Source organism: Sphaerodactylus townsendi, linkage group LG10 (assembly GCF_021028975.2).
Source record: "Sphaerodactylus townsendi isolate TG3544 linkage group LG10, MPM_Stown_v2.3, whole genome shotgun sequence".
NCBI lineage: Eukaryota > Metazoa > Chordata > Lepidosauria > Squamata > Sphaerodactylidae > Sphaerodactylus > Sphaerodactylus townsendi.
This window is the reverse complement of record NC_059434.1, coordinates 82,775,854-82,797,343: the sequence shown is the minus strand read 5'-3', so window position 1 is coordinate 82,797,343 and position 21,490 is coordinate 82,775,854. Positions and strand designations below refer to the sequence as shown.

The following is a 21,490-nucleotide window of genomic DNA, read 5'->3' as shown; positions in this document are numbered from 1 at the left end:
GGGAGCTTATACATCTAGACCAGGGGTGACCAACCTATGGCGCTCCAGATATTCATGGACTACAATTCCCATCAACCCCTGTCAGCATGGCCAATAGCTATGGTCTGATGTAGCCGAACCCTTCTTATGTTCCATTGAAGCTCAGCAAGATTGATGTTTACTGTTTGGTTATCTCCTCCAGTGAAAGAGCAGATCTGCCAACTTACCAAAAATCGGTGGTAAAAAGTGCCATCAAGTCACAGCCAACTTAGGGTGATCCCAATGGGTTTTCAAGGCAAAAGACGGAAAGAGGTTGCTTGCCATTGTCTGCCTCTGCATCGCCACCCTAGACTTCTTGGTGGTCTCCCAAGAAGAACCAGCGTGGGTTTGATTCCCCACTCCTCCACCTGAGTGGCAGAGGCTTATCTGGTGAACCAGATGTGTTTCTGTATTCCTGTATTCCTACATTCCTGCTGGGTGAGCTTAGGCTAGTCACAGTTCTTTGGAACTCTCTCAGTCCAACCTTCCTCACAAGGTGTCTGTTGTGGGGAGAGGAAGATAAAGGAGCTTGTAAGCCACCTTGAGTTTCCTTACAGGAAAGAAAGGTGGGGCATGAATTCAAATCTCCTCCTCCTCCTCCTCCTCCTCCTCCTCCTCTTCTTCTTTGTCTTCGTCTTCGTCTTCGTCTTCGTCGTTGTCGTCTCCTCCTCCTCCTCCTCCTCCTCCTCCTCCTCCTTCTAAAACTATTCCTCCTTAAAATGAAAACTCTTGTATTTTTATTGTCACCTGCATGGCTCTTCTACCAGTTAGTAGGCCAGGATGTTAAAGAGAGTTGTCCCTGTTGTGTTCATAACATTTTTAAAGAGTTGAGAAGACCGCAGGAAGAGGAAGAAGGCCATACGAAAGTAAAGGGAGAGACAGAAAGTTATGGTAAAAAAATTGTGACTCATCTCGTGTTTGAACAGTGATAAAGTCAGAAGGCAACTGTGTGAATAGTAGCGTAAACTGAACTGGAGCACAACTGAATAAGGTGGAGCTGTGAAATCCTAATGAAGGGCATGGTTGGGATAATAGCCAAGACTCAACAGAAACAGTGCCATCAACGCAAGGTGACATTTGTAAGGTGTCGTACATCAGTTTGATAGTTTTGTGGCCTGGATGGCTGTCAAGTCGTGCATTTTCCTGCCGCTTCCCCCGGGAAAGACTGTAGTTACGATAATTAAAATCCATACGTTTAATGGCCTGTGCATTATGTGAAGCTGTGGGCAATTGGATCTGAAAATGTTTAACGGCCTTAGGAAAATTCAATATGCTACATAATCTTTAAGTGACATTGATGTTGTTTTTGTGATCCTGAAAGTACTCAGTCATTACTGGCTTCGTTAAAAAAAAAGTCGCTCGACAATAAGAGTAACGGCCGTTGTGGAAAGAAAAGATGCGCCGCCGTTGTCGCCCGCTTCCATAAAGGATATAGCATTAAAGAGCCGCATGGGATAAAACACTTGGAAGCTATTTGAAGTGCATTAACGGACCTATTTGGGATTTAGAAAGTTCGAGTGGGAGTGCGAATCCTTGTCAGAACAATTGCTAATCGCTGTTATTTGTGGTGGTGGTATACCTTGGGCTTCATTAAACGTGACGTGTTGATGACATTTGGAGCTGCTATACCTGGCAGGCGTGGGAGAATATCACTCTTCCTCTCTCTTGCCCTTTCCCCGCATCCTTTCAGTCATCTTGGTTGTAAGATGAGAACTATAGGCTGTCATATTACACACACACACACAGACACACAAAAAGTTGGAGGGTTTTTTTACCCTCATATATGGCTGGCATTGTCACAAGCATGTCACAATAAGATGTCTTTTTCTCTGTGACACAGTGTGGACAAACACTTGTGAGGGATGCTCTACGCTGATCCTGAATTTAGCAGGGGGTTGGACCTGCCTCACAAGGTGTTTATAGTGGGGAGAGGAAGGGAAAGGAGCTTGTAGGCCACCTTGAGTTTCCTTACAGGAGAGAAAGATGGGACATAAATCCAAACTCTTCTTCTTCAACCTCTGTGTATTTATTTTGCACTGATGAGTGTGCGACTCAGTAACTGGAAAGTCCAAACTGTATACGAGGACCCATGTTTCCTGGATTGGAGCTTGAAGAAAGGGGAAAGAAAGATACATCAGACACGTCAACCTGGCCCTTCTTTTGAGCACAAGGGCAGCAGATGTTCAGTACGTTTTCAGCCAACCTGTAGGATCAGTTCACTCAACTAAATGTTATTCACCTTGGGCTAGTCATAGTTCATCAGAACTCTCTCAGGCCCACCTACCTTACAAGGTGTCTGTTGAGGGAAGAGGAAGGGAAAGGTGCTTGTAAGTCACCTTGAGTCTCCTTACAGGAGAAAAAGGTGAGATATAAATCCAAACTCCTCCTCCTCCTCCTCCTCCTCCTCCTCCTCCTCCTCCTTCCTCTTCTTCTTCTTCCTCTTCCTCTTCCTCTTCCTCTTCCTCTTCCTCTTCCTCTTCCTCTTCTTCTTCTTCTTCTTCTTCTTCTTCTTCTTCTTCTTCTTCTTCTTCTTCTTCTTCTTCTTCTTCTTCTTCTTCTTCTTCTTCTTCTTCTTCTTCTTCTTCTTCTTCTTCTTCTTCTTCTTCTTCCCTTTTAAGTGGTTGTGGTGGGTTTTCCAGGCAGTGTGGTTGTGGTCCAGTAGTTTTTGCTCCTAACGTTTTGCTCACAACTCTGGCTGACAACTTCAGAGGCATGTCACAGTAAGAGGTGTCTCTCTCTGTGACATCGGCATGAAAGCCTTCGTCAACCTTTAAAAGTGCTTCATGAATGACGACCGGTGATGGGTGAAGAAACTGGCACTGGCATTAGTGGGAAGTTCACAGCTCTGGGTTGAGAAATACTTGGAGATTTTGGAGGTACAGCCTGAGGAGGGTGGGGTTTGGGGAGGGACTTCATTGTGGTTTTGTGCCATAGAGATCCAAAGGATTCATTTTCCCAAGGTGAACTGATCAGTTGCAGTAGCGGGAGAATCTTTATGAGCGACTGGAGGGCCCTGGTCTCACTAGACCAGTGATGGCGAACCTTTGGCACTCCAGATGTTATGGACTACAACTCCCATCAGCCCCTACAATTGGCCATGCTGGCAGGGGCTGATGGGAATTGTAGTCCATAACATCTGGAGTGCCAAAGGTTCGCCACCACGGCACTAGACAGAGCATTCTTCCAGGCAGGCGCCAGAGCAGAAAAAGGCTAGGCAAACTTCTTTGGGGGTCAAACATATAGATATATTTACATCTCCCTTCCCTTTGTGAGTTTTAGGACTGAATCAGGGTTCCAGTTGCAATCTCCCTGTTCTAAATTCAGCCCCATCCAAATGCACCACATTCTTACTTATTAATGTTCTTAATTCAGCATGTTCCTCTCTGATCTTGTTCTTAAGACGATCTGTCTTCCCAGCCCCCGAGTGTTCAGTCCTTGGAACCCCCCTGGTTATTTATCAGATGGTATTTTGCAAAGTGGAACATTCTGCTGCAATATTTATTTGAATTTATTAATGCAGTGTAACCGAGAATAAATTGAAAATATAAATATTGCGAAAAGAAGCTTTTCTACAAAGGGGGCAGCGTGTGTGCAGACGCGTGAAAATATCATATGGTAAAATTTGGCAAGGGGGTAAAGGAATATAAGAGGGCAAAGGTTATAGGTATATTTACTGTACTAGGGGAATGAGTGGTTCCTTTGAAAATGCTGAGCCGTGGTTTGGTGTTGGTCCTTCGCCTCCTCTCCCAAAGATCTGGCAGCCCCCTGCACCCCCCTGCAGCAACCCCGACCAAGCCCACACCCTGGCCTAAGACTTACCAGAAATAAGAGCATCAGACTGGAAAGGGACTTCCCCACTGCTCTTAGGCATGTTGAGTAGAAGAAAAAGAAGAAGAAGAAGAAGAAGAAGAAGAAGAAGAAGAAGAAGAAGAAGAAGAAGAAGAAGAAGAAGAAGAAGAAGAAGAAGAAGAAGAAGAGGAGGAGGAGGAGGAGGAGGAGGAGGAGGAGGAGGAGGAGGAGGAGGAGGAGGGTAGTAGTAGTTTGGATTTATATTCCCCTTTCTCCCCTGCAGGAGACTCAAAGGGGCTTACAATCTCCTTGCCCTTCCCCCCTCACAACAAACACCCTGTGAGGTAGGTAGGGCTGAGAGAGCTCTGAGAAGCTGTGACCAGCCCAAGGTCACCCAGCTGGCGTGTGTGGGAGTATACAGCCTAATCTGAATTCCCCAGATAAGCCTCCACAGCTCAGGCGGCAGAGCTGGAAATCAAACCCGGTTCCTCCAGATTAGATACACAAGCTCTTAACCTCCTACACCCCTGCTGCTCAGAGAGCTGAGCATGGCCCCAACTCCTTCCCTGTTAGTCTGAGCGGAACACAGGTCACCAGTAGCTGATAGAGTTCTGGAGAACTGGGACTAGCTCAAGGCCACCCAGCAGGTGTGTAGGAGTGTGGAAACACATCTGGTTCACCAGATAAGCCTCTGCCATTCAGGTGGAGGAGTAGGAAATCAAACCCAATTCTCCAGATTAGAGTCCACCTCCTCTTAACCACTTCACCACTCTGGCTCTTACGATAGGTCCGCGGGTTTGCGGTGGCCAAGAGGCTCAATGAGGAGAAGAAGAAGAAGAGTTTGGATTTATATCCCCCCTTTCTCTCCTGCAGGAGACTCAAAGGGGCTTACAATCTCCTTGCCCTTCCCCCCTCACAACAAACACCCTGTGAGGTGGGTGGGGCTGAGAGAGCTCCGAGAAGCTGTGACTAGCCCACGGTCACCCAGCCAGCATGGTGAGGAAGAGCGAGCTGGAGAGACAAAATGTTGAGGCCTGTTCACGGAATTCACTTAGAAGTCCCGTCCTGCGCTGAGGCAGAAAGAATTGTGTTTGGAGGAAATAGAGGATTCTGCTGGTGCTTGCTCGGGTGACCCCTTCCTTTGACTTAACGGAATTCATTACTGCTAAATTAAAGCTGATTCATACTGGCGGGATCAGTGCCAACCTGACAGCTTTCAGAAGCACGGGATCAATAGAAGGTCTTTGAATTAGCACGTCCGCTCTTCAACAAGAATGAACTTCTGCGGTACAGAAATCTTGCTCGTAATTGCCACCTCCCGTCTCTTGATGATGTGCAATTAACACCTAGGCTGGCGGTCAAGAACCTGGGAGCGATCCGGGACGCTTCCTCACCCACGGAGGAACATGCCACAAATGTAGCTCGTTTGGCCTGTTACCATCTTCATCAAGCTAAGTGTGATTCGGGCAGGCAGGGTGTGGTCCGGTCCGGCCTCGCAGGGCAGAACAGGCGGCGGACGAGAGTGTAGTCAGAAGACGGTCCAAAGGATCGAGGCAGGCGGCAGGCGAAGGTGTCGTCAACAGGTCACAGCACAGGAGATCAGTTTTTTTTTTAAACTGTTACCATCTGGCAGACGATACAGGGCCCTCAGAACTAGGACAAAGAGGCTTAGAGACAGCTTCTACTCTAGAGCTGTGGCTATGCTAAACTCCGCTGCTTCATATTGATGTATTTGGGGCTGTGTAGGGATGGGTGGAGGAAGGGGAAAGTGAGGATGATGTATGAGTCTGAAATTGTGTGCATCGAGGAATGCTGCTGTAAATTTCGTTGTGCATGCACAATGACAATAAAATGCTTATGCTTATGCTTAAACAGGCTGGGAACCAGCAGTAGACCAGGCACACAGAGGCAACAGGAAAACATACTTGTCTCTCCCAATATGTTCCACAAAGAGCCTTGCGCTTGACAAATACGGACTTTCTGGTGGCCTCTGTCCTGAAAACTGTCCAGCTGTCCTCATCCAGGACCAGATCCTTTTTGACTCTTGTCCTGGCCTGGTGGAATGTTCTGTCCAGTGAGACCTGGGCCCCGCAAGTCCTATTGCCGTGGTGGCGAACCTTTGGCACTCCAGATGTTATGGACTACAATTCCCATCAGCCCCTGCCAGCATGGCCAATTGGCCATGCTGGCAGGGGCTGATGGGAATTGTAGTCCATAACATCTGGAGTGCCAAAGGTTCGCCACCACTCTATTGCAATGTTGTGAGGTCTGTAAGAAGAAGAACATAAGAAAGAAGAGAAGAGAAAGAGAACATCAGAACTTAAGAAGAAGAGTTGGGATTTATACCTCCCCTTTCTCTCCTGTCAGGAAACTCAAGGTGGTTTACAAGCTCTTTTTCCTTCCTCTCCCCACAACAGACACCTTGGGAGGTGGGTGGGGCTGAGACAGTTCTGAAAGAACTGTGACTAGCCCAAGGTCACCCAGCAGGAAATACAGGAGTGCAGAAACACATCTGGTTCACCAGATAAGTTTCTGCCATTCAGGTGGAGAAGTGGAGAATCAAACCCGGTTCTCCAGATTAGAATGTACCTGCTTTTAACCACTACACCAGACTGGCTCCCATTGACACTGTTCTGCCAGGCCTATAGTTGAGGACTACAACAGTGTTCAACTAGCTGCCTCCCCTTTTCCTTCCTTTCCCCTTCCCCTTCCCCTTCCCCTCCCCTCTGGTATGACTATGGATAGTTTTCGGTATGGGGAGCTGTTATTGTTATTGACTCTGGTCCTGTTTGTGGCACCGAGATGTTAAGCTGGATCGTTTATTGTTGGTTTTATTATTTATTGTAATTGTCTGGTCGTAGCTGGTCCATAGCCATTCCTACCATGATGTAAGCTACCCTGAATCTGTTAGGGAAAGGGTGCCTCATGAACCAATCAAATCAATCGATAATGTGGAGCCTTTCAAGATTAGGAAGCCAGATTAGTGGATCATGCTAGGAAACGGGAGGCTCTGGTCCATAGCTGTTTCTACCATAATGTATATTGTGGCACTGCATACTGGCATGTGTTCAGATAGTTGACAATCAAAACTTCTGGTGAGGAGAATTAATAAGGGATGTAATAGAACTATTGGGGTAGGAACAGAGGTGGGATCCAGCAGGTTCTCACAGGTTCCCGAGAGTAGGTTACTAATTATTTGTGTGTGCCGAGAGGGAGTTACTAATTGGTGATTTTGCCACATTATTTTTGCCTTAGTTACGCCCCTCCTCTCAGCAGCAGCGCCCAGAACTTGAATCAGTCTAGCAGGCGTGCGTGGCAGCCTGCGCCTGCGTGCATTCGTTTCCCGCCCAAGGACTAGCGCAGCGGCTGCGTCTTGCCACAGCCCCACCCAGGAATGCCCCGCCGCCGGAATGCCCGGCCACGCCCCCGTCGTGCCCCGCCCAGCCCCATTGGCGCTATGCCACAGTTTAAATCTCACCACCATGGGAACCTGTTACTAAAATTTTTGGATCCCACCACTGGGTAGGAGCCATGATTCATTCAATCTGGTTACTGTTTCTTGACTTTTAACAGCACGGCCATAAGCATCCTCATTCCTTGTTTCTCATAATCAACCAAACGCCCTGAGTGACTAGGGGCACTTCTGCACCTGCAGAATAAATGCACTTTCAATCCACTTTCACAATTGTTTGCAAGTGGATTTTGCTATTTCACACAGCAAAATCCATCTGCAAAGTGGATTGAAAGTGGATTGAAAGTGCATTATTCTGCAGGTGCAGAAGTGCCCCAAGATGGAAACTCACCCTTGAGAGACCACTGCTTGGAGGGTCTGTGGCTCCATGGAAAAGCCACTGTTTTGCATTCATGCCGAAGATCCCAGGTTCACTCTGTGAAGGAAAAGAGGCGCTGCCCTAAGCCGGGGCCCTCTTTCCAGTAACGTAGGCTTCTTCCGCACATGCAGAATAATGCACTTTCAAACTGCTTTCAGTGCTCTTTGAAGCTGTGCGGAATAGCAAAATCCACTTGCAAACAGTTGTGAAAGTGGTTTGAAAACGCATTATTCTGCGTGTGCGGAAGGGGCTGTACTGAGAAACAGAGTTCTTTATCCAGATACTCTTAAACAGCTGAGTTTTGAAAAGTCTATCAAAAGGAAATAAATAAAATTAAAAAATGCAAACAGGTTTCTCTCTCAGCTCCAACAGTTCCATTCATATAAACACAATACAGTTGAAGGCATGAATTGAGTCTTAGAATTAATCTTTGTAGCGAGTCTCTCTAAGTCTGACATCTGACGTCTGAATAATCTTATGTCTCACGTCAGGGTTTTTATGGCATCTCTTCCTCTGGTCCTCAAAGAGGGAGATCACTCCCACCCGATCATTCTTGGAGATTAAGACCTATCTGTCAGGTTTAGAATGTGGTCTTGGAAAAGCCAATCTTTGTGGTGTAAACACAAACACAGTTTACAACTTTTAATGAAGGGCAAGAGGTTGCCTTGTGTATGACCTAGCAATACCAAGAAAGACCAAATGTTTGCCACACTGGATGAATGATTTCTAAATAAACCTAAGGGATACATGCACTTTCTTCACACAACCCCCAGCATCTACAGTAAAGAAAGAACCAAATCATGTTAAAACTTGGGAGAGCCACTGCCAGTCTGAGTAGACAGAACTTACAATACTGACCCATCCCTTCAACATTCTTTTTCCCCCTCCCCTGTTGGAGAACTACTTTGCAGCTTCATTGACTTGATTCAAAAATTCTGATTTCTTGATTCCCACAGCTCCGTTTTCTTTTTCCTTGCGCAGATTTACACGGTTTTCAGTGTTGGTTTTTGTTAATAGCATATTAATAAATACAAGAGAAATACAAGGAAGAGGCAAATTAGAAAAGCCAGCAACTAAAACAATCAGGCGTACGCGTATCAGGATGCTGGTGGTATAAGAAATATGGCTTTAACCTCCCAGCCCTATGTATCTGCCACTATGCTGAGATTCCAGTGCATAAAACCACTTCTGCAAGTCTTTGTGCCAGCCAAGAGAAATGCTGGCTATTTCAAGTTGTTTGGCACAAATATAGCACCCTCCTCCCCAAAAAACTTGCCAGAGTTGCCATCCAGCATTGTTTTCATCTTTTTACATGTGCTGTTATAAGTCCAAGAGCTAAAACCAGTGAGTCTATCCATCCAAATTCTCTTTCAGGTCAAGCTGGTAGATCTTGACTGATCAGCCCACCTGCCAAATGTAGACCACCTTCCTGCTAGTGCTTTGTACCTCGGTGGCTAAAGAGACTTCATATGATCGGACTGTTGGTTACAAAATTAATTATATTTAATTATATACATTAATTAGATATGTCTCTCTAACATGTTAATGTATCTACCGGATTTAAACTGAATCAACTGGATATTTGTGGTCTCCTAGGGACGTAAAATGGAGTTTGGTGTCACCATCTACTGTTAACTTGCATTTTTTAAGCCTGTGGCGGTTTTATGGTTATGTTGTTAAGGTTTTATGATGGTTTGTTGTACTATTTATTATTGTTGTTCACCACCCTGAGCCCTGGGGGGGGGGGGGCAGTTTATAAATCTAATACGTACATACATACATACATACATACATACATACATACCCTACCCTCGTACCTTCGGGACTACATTACCCCATATGTCCCAGCTTGGCCTCTGCGTTCAGCAGAGGCCAATTTACTGGAGTTCCCTGGCCCCTCAATGATGCAGCTGGCCTCCACTTGGGCCAGGGCCTTTACGGCTCTGGCCCTGGCCTGTTGAAACACTCTTCCTCCAGCTGTCCGAGCCCAGCGGGACCTTGGCGATTTCCACAGGGCCTGTAAGACTGAGTTGTTCCACCGGGCCTTTGGAGAGACCGGTCGCTGAATGTCCCCCCCCCCCCCCGCTCCGTATGGGTACTTTAACATCATTGGGACTCGCCGTCCCCCCCTCTTCCTCTTTTTGGGAGGGTTTAAGTAAGGGTCTCTTGTGGGATGCCGATGTTATGAAATAATCGCTGCTTTAATGGGATTAAATTTTTATAGTTCATGGAGCTTGAGTATTAACTATAGGTTTATTTATTGACTAGTTATTTATTCGCTCCTCTTGTGATACTGTGTTTTAGGATGGTTTTATGTATAATGTCTTATGTTGTACACTGCCCAGAGCCCTTTGGGGATAGGGCGGTATAACAAACAAACAAACAAACAAACAAACAAACACACAAACACACACACACACACACACACACACACACACACACACACACACACACTGTATCTGACTTCAGTATGCCCCCCATAAGGAATTACTGAACATCTTGCCCCAATCATCTTTGTTGTTTCTGTGTGTTTTTGTCATCCTTTAGGTGAAACGATGCGAATTGCTTCGTCAGAGTTTGCCGACGATCCCTGCTCCTCTGTCAAGCGAGGCACGATGGTTCGAGCTGCCCGCGCCCTGCTGTCCGCCGTCACTCGCTTGCTCATCCTGGCTGACATGGCGGACGTCATGAGGCTTCTCTCTCATCTGAAAATTGTAAGAGTGCTTAAATTTGCTACCCTCTGGTCATTTTGTTTGAGTGTGGTTGTTTCTGTCTTGGTCCATCTTCACCGCCGTCTAATCTGGTTCTGGGCACAGTTCAAAATGCTGTTGATGACCTGTAAAGCCTTATATGGTTTGGGACTAACACACCGAAGGATGTACCATCCCCTTATTCATCTACTGAGACCCTACTGCAGGTGACTGTCAGAACCTCCTTTAACCAGACAATTGAAACAGTTGTTGATGAACAAAGATTTCTTTATTGCAGGTAAGATAAGTCCCGTACAGTGCCAAGACGTCTCTGCTGGCCCAGCAGAGACTTTGATATTTTAAAGCAATCAGCAAACACATCCCCCCGCCCACCGTACAATTCCACAGCTGCACTACAGACTAAAGTATGTGGCCTTCACTAGCGGAGAGATAAGGAGAGATAAGCTAGCGGAGAGATAAGGAGCCAAGAAGCAACAGAATAGTACTTTCACACAGCAGATTCACACAGACCAGAGTTCCCTTCCCCCAGTATTCAAGCCAACCCGACAGTGACCCTCTTCTCAGGTTCAATACCTGGGTGATAACCCAGGAAAAGGACCTTCTTAATTTTGGCACCAAAATTCTGCCATTCTCTGTTTGGGGAGAGTTGTCTGTCCCCCCCTGCTGGCATCTTCCACCTGACACTTCTTAAAGGCCAAGCTGGGTTTCATAAGTGGATTTAGTATATGCAGATACCATGTCTGAGGTATCTATTTTTTTAAAAAAATCTCTTCCATATTGTGCATCGTCATGTTCATTTATGCCAGTGTATGTTGGATGCTGGGTTCCACATGAAAATGCAGCTTGGGCCGCTATCTGGTGTTTCTCTCTCTCTCTCCTTTAGTATTCAAATTTTATTCATCCTTAAAATGCTTACAAAAGGCAAAGCAAAGGAAAAAAAAACTATACAAAGTACACTTAAAATAAGAACTCCCAATTTCATCTGCAACGAGTGTGAAACAGTAATACCACTTATCCTTTCACCACATACTTAACATGAGGGACTGGAGCACCTTCCCTATGAGGAGAGGCTGCAGCGTTTGGGACTCTTTAGTTTGGAGAGGAGACGTCTGAGGGGGGATATGATTGAAGTCTATAAAATTATGCATGGGGTAGAAAATGTTGACAGAGAGAAATTTTTCTCTCTTTCTCACAATACTAGAACCAGGGGGCATCCATTGAAAATGCTGGGGGGAAGAATTAGGACTAATAAAAGGAAACACTTCTTCACGCAACGTGTGATTGGTGTTTGGAATATGCTGCCACAGGAGGTGGTGATGGCCACTCACCTGGATAGCTTTAAAAGGGGCTTGGACAGATTTATGGAGGAGAAGTCGATTTATGGCTACCAATCTTGATCCTCTTTGATCTGAGATTGCAAATGCCTCAGCAGACCAGGTGCTCAGGAGCAGCAGCAGCAGAAGGCCATTGCTTTCACATCCTGCATGTGAGCTCCCAAAGGCACCTGGTGGGCCACTGCGAGTAGCAGAGAGCTGGACTAGATGGACTCTGGTCTGATCCAGCTGGCTTGTTCTTATGTTCTTATGTTCTTAACATTCCAACTTTGTTCATGTTTTTCTCTTTCTGGCATTGTGTTACTGTTGATCATGAAAAGAACGCAGGACCGGATTTGACCTCCCATAGCTTATACGTAAAAGATGCAGTTCAGCATCGGTCTGCACCTTGAAATGTTTTTTCCCAGGAACCCCTGTCGTTTCCAGGAGCTGTAGACTATCTCCCTCATGTGGTAAACTCGAATCATTGCCGTTTCTTGTTATGAAATTGAGCCCATCTCAATGCTGGAATTTTGATGGGAGCTCGAAATAGTGAGTGCTTAATGAATCATCACAGATGGGGGAAAAAAACAAAACAAACGCGTGTAAGCCACAGAGGAATTATAGAGCAGCGCAAGATTTACTGTGGGTTTTTATTTGGTTTACCGCTGACTGCTTTCGTGCCTGCAGAGACGTATAACAAAATGCTTAGTAATTGGAACTAACTGGGGTAATGATTGATTTTTCCCCTATTCTTTGCCATATCCGTGTGGTGCGGATCAATTTGGGGGGGGGGGGGGAGGAGACCTGCTTGTGCAAACATAATTGAACAGATTTTTTCTTTCAAATCTGGCCTCTCTTCTTGATCCGTGGCGTAAGTGTGCCATCCTTTTCTTTCTTCTGGCCATAAGGCATCTTTTATCTTGAAGGGAGATACACGTAAGCAAATCTAAATTCTCCCGAAATTTGGTTTTATAATGGAAAAGGCCAGTTCCTTTCCTGCAGGGAAGGCGTCCATCCCTGCTATAACGAATTCAGTGCTGTCCTGCTAAAATGTCAGCGCGTTACCCATAAATATGTGCATAGTAAGTAATGTGTGCTTTGAATATAAGCCAGCAATTTCCACTTCATAATGCACCCCAGCCTGATTTGGGTGACATGGCAGCCTTGACGTGGAAAACTTTTGGACTCAGCACTTGTTTGTGAGTTTGCAAAGTGTTCTTTAGTTCAGTGTGTGTGTTCTATTCCCCAAGCAAACTAAAATCAGATGCCTTGCACTTCGCCAGAACAGAGTGTATGACCCACAGGCAAATAAGTAACAGTTCAAAAATGGTTTAATAATATTGAAAGTGTAGGACTCTGACCCCTCCCATGAAGTCTAACTAAATAAACAATACTTGTGATGCTGGAAACATTTGGAGATGGTTTGAAGAACTTGCAGACAACAACTCTTTCCTTAACTGCTCATAAGGAAGTCTGTGCTGCTTGTACTGCTCCTGAGGTCTCCTGTGACCTCTGCTTGGACTCCGTTTCCTTGCAACTCTTGTTGAAACTGGATTACTTAAAATATCATGGAACTTTTACACCTTAAACGTAACATATGCCTGAGATATTGCTGTCTCCAGACTTCCCCTGACAGCTGAACTGAAACAGACTGTAAAACTGTAACTGTAACTAACTAATGGAGCAGCAGTGGTGTAGGAGGTTAAGAGCTCACGTATCTAATCTGGAGGAACCGGGTTTGATTCCCAGCTCTGCCGCCTGAGCTGTGTAGGCTTATCGGGGGAATTCAGATTAGCCTGTGCACTCCCACACATGCCAGCTGGGTGACCTTGGGCTAGTCACAGCTTCTCTGAGCTCTCTCAGCCCCACCTACCTCACAGGGTGTTTGTTGTGAGGGGGGAAGGGCAAGGAGATTGTAAGCCCCTTTGAGTCTCCTACAGGAGAGAAAGGGGGGATATAAATCCAAACTCTTCTTCTTCTTCTAATAAGTATGCTATGGTGTTTTGCCTCTAGAGGGCTTCTTAAAGGGACAGGGTCTAACTAAGGTTCCCTCCCGCAGAATGCTGTACAAAAGGCAACTAAACCCATTCTGACTAAGGGTACAACTGAGGCTTAAATAAAGAAAATGGCGAGGGTGCCTCTGGGTGCATGACAGTATGCAGCATCTCCACTCTTTCACTAAATTGATGGGGATAGAGAGCAGGGCGACCACCCTGCCAATTCCTCCATGCAGTTTCCTGGTTGTCAGCAGGCATAACTGTGTGGAATATATAGCCACTCAACTCTCCTTCCCCATGACCTGCGTTTGGGATGGCGCTGATCATTTGAAAGTGCCGTCCTGGCAGAAAAAGGAATGCAGTGGGTTAACCCAGTGCTCTACCTGATTGGCTGGCTGAGCTGAAGTTAGCTATTAGGGCTAGAGGGTGTGTGCTGCTGAGCCAGTCAGAGGCTCATTCTGCACATGCAGAATAATTCACTTTCAAACAGCTTTCAGTGCTCTTTGAAGCTGTGCGGAATAGCAAAATCCACTTGCAAACAGTTGTGAAAGTGGTTTGAAAACGCATTATTTTGTGTATGCGGAAGGAGCCAGAGTCAAGATTGAGACAAGACTGAGTCAGAGCCAGAGAGAGCCAGAGACAGATTGAGAAAGGCAGAGTGCCAGAAAGATAGAATTCTCAGAGCTGAGAAAAAAAATAATATTATTTCACCAGGGTGGTGGCGAACCTTTGGCACTCCAGATGTTATGGACTACATTTCCCATCAGCCCCTGCCAGCATGGCCAATTGACCATGCTGTCAGGGGCTGATGGAAATTGTAGTCCATAACATCTGGAGTGCCAAAGGTTCGCCACCATGGGGCTAGGTAGCCAAGTGTTGGTGAAGGACTGAGGAAGGCCAATGTGATTTTATGATACCTGATCATCTTAAGTCAGTGATGGCGAACCTATGGCACGGGTGCCAGAGGTGGCACTCAGAGCCCTCTCTGTGGGCACGCACAGAGTTCATCATGTGTGTGTGTGGGGGAATTGCCCCCCCCCCCACACATCTAGGTGTAACCAGACAGGAAGTTTGACTTATGGACACTTGCATATCATACCCATCTGCTTAGACCTCATACTGCTATTGAACATCATGAGTTAGAAACCAAGAAAGCATGTCTTCCCCCCATTCCCTTATAGCAGTGGTGGTGAACCGATGGCACAGGTGCCAGAGGTGGCACTCAGAGCCCTCTCTGTGGGCATGGGCAGAGTGCCCCCCCCCCCCAACATCTAGGCTGGCCTGGGCCGCTGGGCTCGATTATTAGCATTAAACCTAAGACCTAGTTTTGGGGAAGCAGTATAGGTAAGCCTGTTAAGTGCTGTTAAACCCCATTGATTTTCATGCAAAGAACTAAAGCGCGATCCTTTACCTGGGAGTAAGCTCAGTTGCTGGCAATGTAGCTTGCTTCTGAGCAAACCGTCCTAGGGTCGTGATTTACTCGTTCGAAGAGTTGCACGGTTGCTTCAAAGCAAAGCCAACAACTACCACCAAGCTTACTCCGAGTAATGCACAGCTCAGAGCCAACCATTTTTTTTCTGAACTAAAACCTCAATATTCAGGTTAAATGGCCGTGTTGGCACTTTGCGATCAATAAGTGGGTTTTGGGTTGCAGTTTGGGCACTCGGTCTCGAAAAGGTTCGACATCACTGTCTTAAGTCCAGAGGGAAGCCTAATAACAGGGACAATACTAAAACCACAAGAAGGGCTTAGTTAACCCTTTTTCTGCAGTCCATCACACCTGCCGTTATGAGAATTGAGACAGTTCTGCGAGCGCTGCGAGTGGCCCGAGGTCACCCAGCAGGCTTCATGTGGAAGAGTGGAGAATTGAACCTGGTTCTCCCAATTATGGTCTGCCACTCTTAACCGCCTCCCCAGGTTGGCTCCAACTGCAGTTATAGGTGGACCATGACATTGGATCTGTTCTTCATGACATAGTAGAGCCACTGTTAAGGAGCCACAGCAAGGAAGAACTGATTAAATTCCTGGACCACCTTAACACTACCCAGCCATTCAATTCGCCAATGAAAAATAGGGAAAGCTGCTATTTCTGGATATCTTGGTCATCCACAAAACAAACCCACAACTGGGCCACAGGATAAATCCAACTCATACATACCACCTTCAACAAAAAAATGCAGCATAATCAAAACTCTGGTAGACCTTGCAAAACGGATCTGTGAACCTCACCTTCTCGCTGATAAATTGAATCACCGACACTGGACTCTGCCAGCAAATGACAACTCCAGATTGGAAATCGAAAGAGCTATAAACCCAAGAGAAAAGCTCAGGGCTGGGGGGAAAAATAGCTCCCCCACAGGGAAGGTATTTCTTCCATCCATCAAGGGAATCACCGATCGAATGGGAAAACTTGTGGAAAAACATAATGTGCAAACAGTCTTCAGACCCTGTGGAAAAAATACAACAGATGCAGTGGGGGGATCCAAGAATTTTAGTAACAGGTTCCCATGGTGGTGGGATTCAAACTGTGGCGTAGCGCCAATGGGGCTGGGCGGGGCATGACGGGGGTGAGGTCGGGCATTCCGGGGCGGGGCATTCCTGGGCAAGGCTGTGGCAAGGACGCAGCCACTGCGCCGGTCCTTGGCCGGGAAACAAATGCACACAGGCGCAGGATGTCACGCATGCCAGTGCACCGCCTGCTAGACTGCTTCAAGTTCTGCGCGCTATTGCTGAGAGGTGGGGCGTAACTAAGGCAAAAATCACATGGCAAAATCACCAATTAGTAACCCCCTCTCGGCACACACAAATAATTAGTAACCTACTCTCGGGAACCTGTGAGAACCTGCTGAATCCCACCTCTGAACAGATGCTACGGTCAGCAAAAGACAAGAGATATTTCCTTGGCTTTGCAGAGGTCTATTGCATACCGTGTAGCTGTAGACACATATACGTAGGGACTATAAAATGTAGCATTCTGACAAGAATTAAGGAACATAACAGGCACTGCCAACTAATCCTACTTGAGGAATCATCAATCGTTGAACATGCTTTGAACCAAGCCTGACCTAGAATCGTAGTTGAAGATGCAGAAATTCTTGACAACCCTGACTGCTATTATGTCAGACTGCACAGGGAAACCATTGAAATCCACAAACACCAGGACAGTTTCAACAAAAAGGAAGAGAGTCTTAATTTTGCCCTGGCAGAATCCTAGCATTATAAACTCAGTCTATCTGGAAACCAGCTTCTAAGTAAATTTCATAGCTCCACAATCCGTTGTCCAAATACTTGCTAAAGCGTTTGTTTGCTGATGCTAGAGTGACATCTTCGTCTGTCTTCCATCTTCCATATGCTGTACATTTAGCCTTGATATGATTAGCCCTTCAAATACATGGGAGTTATTAGTTTGCAGCCAGATATTGGTGATCAGCATTGCTGCAGATGTGTTATGGTGTAGATTAAAGAGAGATCTGAGAAAATAATCCCGAATGTTCTCCCTCGCCATTAGTCACACCCCATTGTTGTGTGCAATACTATGTGCAGTGGTGACTTGGTAGTAGATTAATTTTTTAATTTGCCAACTACATTGTTACAGGTTTAAATTTCACCCTTCGTGCCAGTTTGGTTTAGTGATTAAGAGCTGGTGAATTATAATCTGGAGAACTGGGTTTGATTCCCCACTCGTCTGCCTGAGTGGCCGAGGCTTATCTGGTGAACCAGATGTGTTTCTGCACTCCTGCATTCCTGCTGGGTGACCTTGGGGTAGTCACAGTTCTCTCTGAACTCTCTCAGCCCCACCTCCCTCACAAGGTGTGTCTGTTGTGGGGAGAGGAAGGGAAAGGAGTTTGTAAGCCACCTTGAATCTTCTTTACAGGAAAGAAAGGTAGGGTATAAATCAAAACTCTTCTCTTCTTCTTCTAGTTTGGTTTGCTCAGACCTCAGAGATAACGTTAATTTCCATTTATTAGCATGCTTGTCTTTATTACTAGGCTTGTAGGCAGAACAGATATAATGCCTGGTAACTTACCATTCAAGACCCCATTTCTGACAGTTAACATCTGATTCTGCCTCAGAGGCTGCAAAGCTAATTTTCTAATTCTACCTTTGGGATGGTGATGGTCTCTGTAATGTGCCTGCACCTTTGGGCCCCACTTGTTTCTTTGTTGCGTGTGTCAGAGAACTGTGCAACTCTATCCTTTCCTCCATCAATTTAAATATCAACATCTGGCTCAGGGTCCTCACGAGTATCCATGTAATTTAAATCTGTAACTGCTGGCAAAATTCTTCTATCTCAGTCTTAATGTAAGTACCTTCTATTACTGTGGTTCACAATTATTTTTGCTAGAGTACCCCTTGGCAACCATTTCCCTGAAATTGTACTCCTGTTTTATCAAACCCATTCTGTAGGTTTTTTTTTCATGTTATACCCCCCACCCCCCAAAAGTGCTGTAGTGCGTACCCCTGAAGGTACCTGTCCCCCAGGTTGGGATCCTCAGCTCATTCTTATCAGAGTTCTTTTTTTTAAAAAAATCTTTATTTCTGATAAGAACTGCATTTACCGTGTTTCCCTGAATATAAGACAGTGTCTTATATTAATTTTTGCTCCCAAAGATGCGCTACGTCTTATTTTCAGGGGATGTCTTATATTTCTGTATTCTGTTCGTCAGGCATGCTTCCAAACAAAAGCTTTGCTACGTCTTACTTTTGGGGGATGCCTTATATTTCGCACTTCAGCAAAACCTCTACTACGTCTTATTTTCCGGGGATGTCTTATATTCGGGGAAACAGGGTATTTGCGTGTTTTGCATGGTTAGAAGACCGTATGAGACCAAAAAATTGCAATGAATATTGCCTGCCAAACTATTTAGCTTTTGGAGCAACCCCAAACTGATACAACAAAGCCTTGAAGAAAGGGCGTCATTTGTACCGCTGTGACTCTGAGATGGACATGGAGGATTCTTACTTCACCAGATCTGAAGCTACGGGCTCGAATAGGGAGGAAGGTGATTAGTCAGGGAATGAGGAAGAGTATAGGAAGAATTCGTCTAGATTGTTTGCAAGGGAAAATTTTTCAGAGACTTCTGAATGAGACCATAAGCACTTTGAAATAACAGCTGAAGCGGGGAGATCAAGAAAATGAAGAGTTGTCCTCTGCTAACCTGGATGACTGGGCTTTCAAGAAGTCAGCAAAGACTATTTCTGACTGTCCTTTCCCAGAACATTTTGAGTCAGTCTTCAAAAAGAAGTGGGCCTCCCCGGGGATTAGCAGTTCTCTAGGGCAGAATTAAAAGTGCCTTTGTTGGACGCCCCAGTAGTTGCCCTACATTCAGGAGCAATTCTTTCCAAGGATGGGGAGAATGTTCTAAAGGACGTCTTGGATCAGAAGAATGAACAAAGGTTAAAAAATGGCATGCGACCCCTCCTCTCTGGTGAGCTCTCAAACATTGTTAGAGCATCAGTGATCAGGTCTGATGCTCTCCTGCAAGATTAGGAGGTGGACCACATGCCTTTAAGGAGTTCACTGTTAAAGATGCAGAGGGCATCCAAATCTGTAGCGGAGGCCTCGCTGCCGTTCTGTGTCAGATTACAGGCAGCTGTGGTTCAGGTTTGCAGAAACGTGTGGCTAAAAAACTGGAGAGTTGACTCACAAACCAAAGGAAACTCTTCAACAGAGTGGTTTGGGGGGCAAGCTGCTGTTTGGAGTGACTGCACCCGATAAAGTCCTTGTCAAAACCAAGGAGAATAAGGCGGTGCCTTTTCCTCAAGTTTGGCAGCAAAAAATCACAAGGCAAAGAAATTGTTTCGCTCCTTTCTCCCCTCCTTCAAGCAGGAGGACCAAGGAGGGTTCCAATCCACCTCTGGATACAGAGCCAGACATCAGGGACACCAGTTCAATGACATACAGGACAAAGTATCCGTCCCCTGGAAGTTTCCTTCTGCTTGGCTGTGCTGAGGGAGGCCATCTACTGTGTGGGAGAAGACCATCAGCAATGCGTGGGTCCGTGGAGTGGTGTGAGAAGGGTACAAAACCAAATCACCTCCCCACTTCTCTGTGCGTATTCCAAAGATCTCTGGTTCCAAAATCCCCAGAAAAAAATACCATATTATAAGAGGCTTTGCAGGATCTTCTGGACATCTCAGCCATAGAATTGGTGTCAACAGAACGAATGGGACAGTGGCTCTACCACCTCGTTTATGGTACAAAGTGAAAAGTTGTTTCCCCCTATAATACACCAGTTCCCTTCCTGGAGCCTAGGCGGAGTTCCAAAGGGTCTTATTAGAAGATCTTTAGAGTCTTTGGGAAAGTTAGACATGCTAACTTAGAAGGTGGCTTCTCTTATATCCTTTACTCTGGCCAGAAGGGTGTCAGAACTGAGTCAGTTCCAGAAGGACGTCAGTTCCTTTTCTATAAGAAACTCAACACCGTCGACAAGGAGTCTGTGACATTGAGGACTGATCCCTCATTTGGACCAAAAGTGCATTTGCACTTCCATTTGAGTCAATCGGTGGTTTTGCCATCTTATTGTCCAGGACTGGTTCACTCTAAGGAACAAGAATGGCGTCCTCTTGATCTCAGAAGGGCTCTAAAATTCTACATTGAGAGAATGCAACCCTTTAGATTCATGGATGCAATGTTTGTGGCAGACGGGAGCAGAAACGGGAGATTTGGGCGTCTTAGTTGATAGTTCCATGGGAATGTCAACTCAATGCATGGCAGCTGTGAAAAAGGCAAACTCTATGCTGGGGATAATTAGGAAAGGAGTTGATAATAAAACTGCAAGGATTGTCATGCCCTTATATAAAGCCGTGGTGCGACCGCACTTGGAGTCCTGTGTTCAGTTCTGGTCGCCACATCTCAAAAAGGATATCGAAGAGATAGAAAAAGTGCGGAGAAGAGCAACGAGGATGATTGAAGGATTGGAGCACCTTCCTTATGAGGAGAGGCTGCAGCGTTTGGGACTCTTTAGTTTGGAGAGGAGACGTCTGAGGGGGGATATGATTGAAGTCTATAAAATTATGCCTGGGGTAGAAAATGTTGACAGCGAGAAATTTTCCCTCTTTCTCACAATACTAGAACCAGGGGGCATTCATTGAAAATGCTGGGGGGAAGAATTAGGACTAATAAAAGGAAACACTTCTTCACATAATGTGTGATTGGTGTTTGGAATATGCTGCCACAGGAGGTGGTGATGGCCACTAACCTGGATAGCTTTAAAAAGGGCTTCGACAGATTTATGGAGGAGAAGTCGATCTACGGCTACCAATCTTGATCCTCCTTGATCTCAGATTGCAAATGCCTTAGCAGACCAGGTGCTCAGGAGCAGCAGCCGCAGAAGGCCATTGCTTTCACATCCTGCATGTGAGCTCCCAAAGGCACCTGGTGAGCCAATGTGAGTAGCAGAGTGCTGGACTAGATGGATTCTGGTCTGATCCAGCAGGCTAGTTCTTATGTTCTTATGTTCTTAAACAAAGGAAAAAGGCTTCCAAAGCCCTATAGTGAGATGGGTAAGGCAATACATAACTTGGAAGGTGGCTTTTCTTGAAAATCAAGGCCTACAGGTTCCGGTACATGTAACTGCACATTCTAGCAGGGCTGCAGCATCAATGGACGCTTTTGCTTCTGGAGCCCTTGCGGCAGAGAATATGACAGGCGGTGATGCGGTCTTCCTTTACTACGTTTGTGCCCCATTATAAACTGGACTAGCAGGCTTCAGCTTCAGCTGCCTTTGGAAGGAGAGTTTTTTCAACAAGTTAGCACTCCTGGACCAATGAGGTGAGCCAATAAATACGTTGTTCCCACCCTGGAAGGGTCTTAGGTACGTTACCAG

At 45.9% G+C, this 21,490-nt stretch overlaps 1 protein-coding gene across 1 annotated transcript in view; it reads left to right on the top strand.

The window, feature by feature from the left end:
- Window positions 1-21,490, top strand: part of CTNNA2 (catenin alpha 2) — a 542,314-nt gene that overhangs the window by 20,421 nt on the left and 500,403 nt on the right. Inside the window, exon 2 of the mRNA XM_048508766.1 lies at window positions 10,185-10,351. Coding sequence (XP_048364723.1) covers window positions 10,193-10,351 — 159 coding nt within the window. The 5' untranslated portion in view covers window positions 10,185-10,192. The remainder of the gene's footprint in view (window positions 1-10,184; window positions 10,352-21,490) is intronic.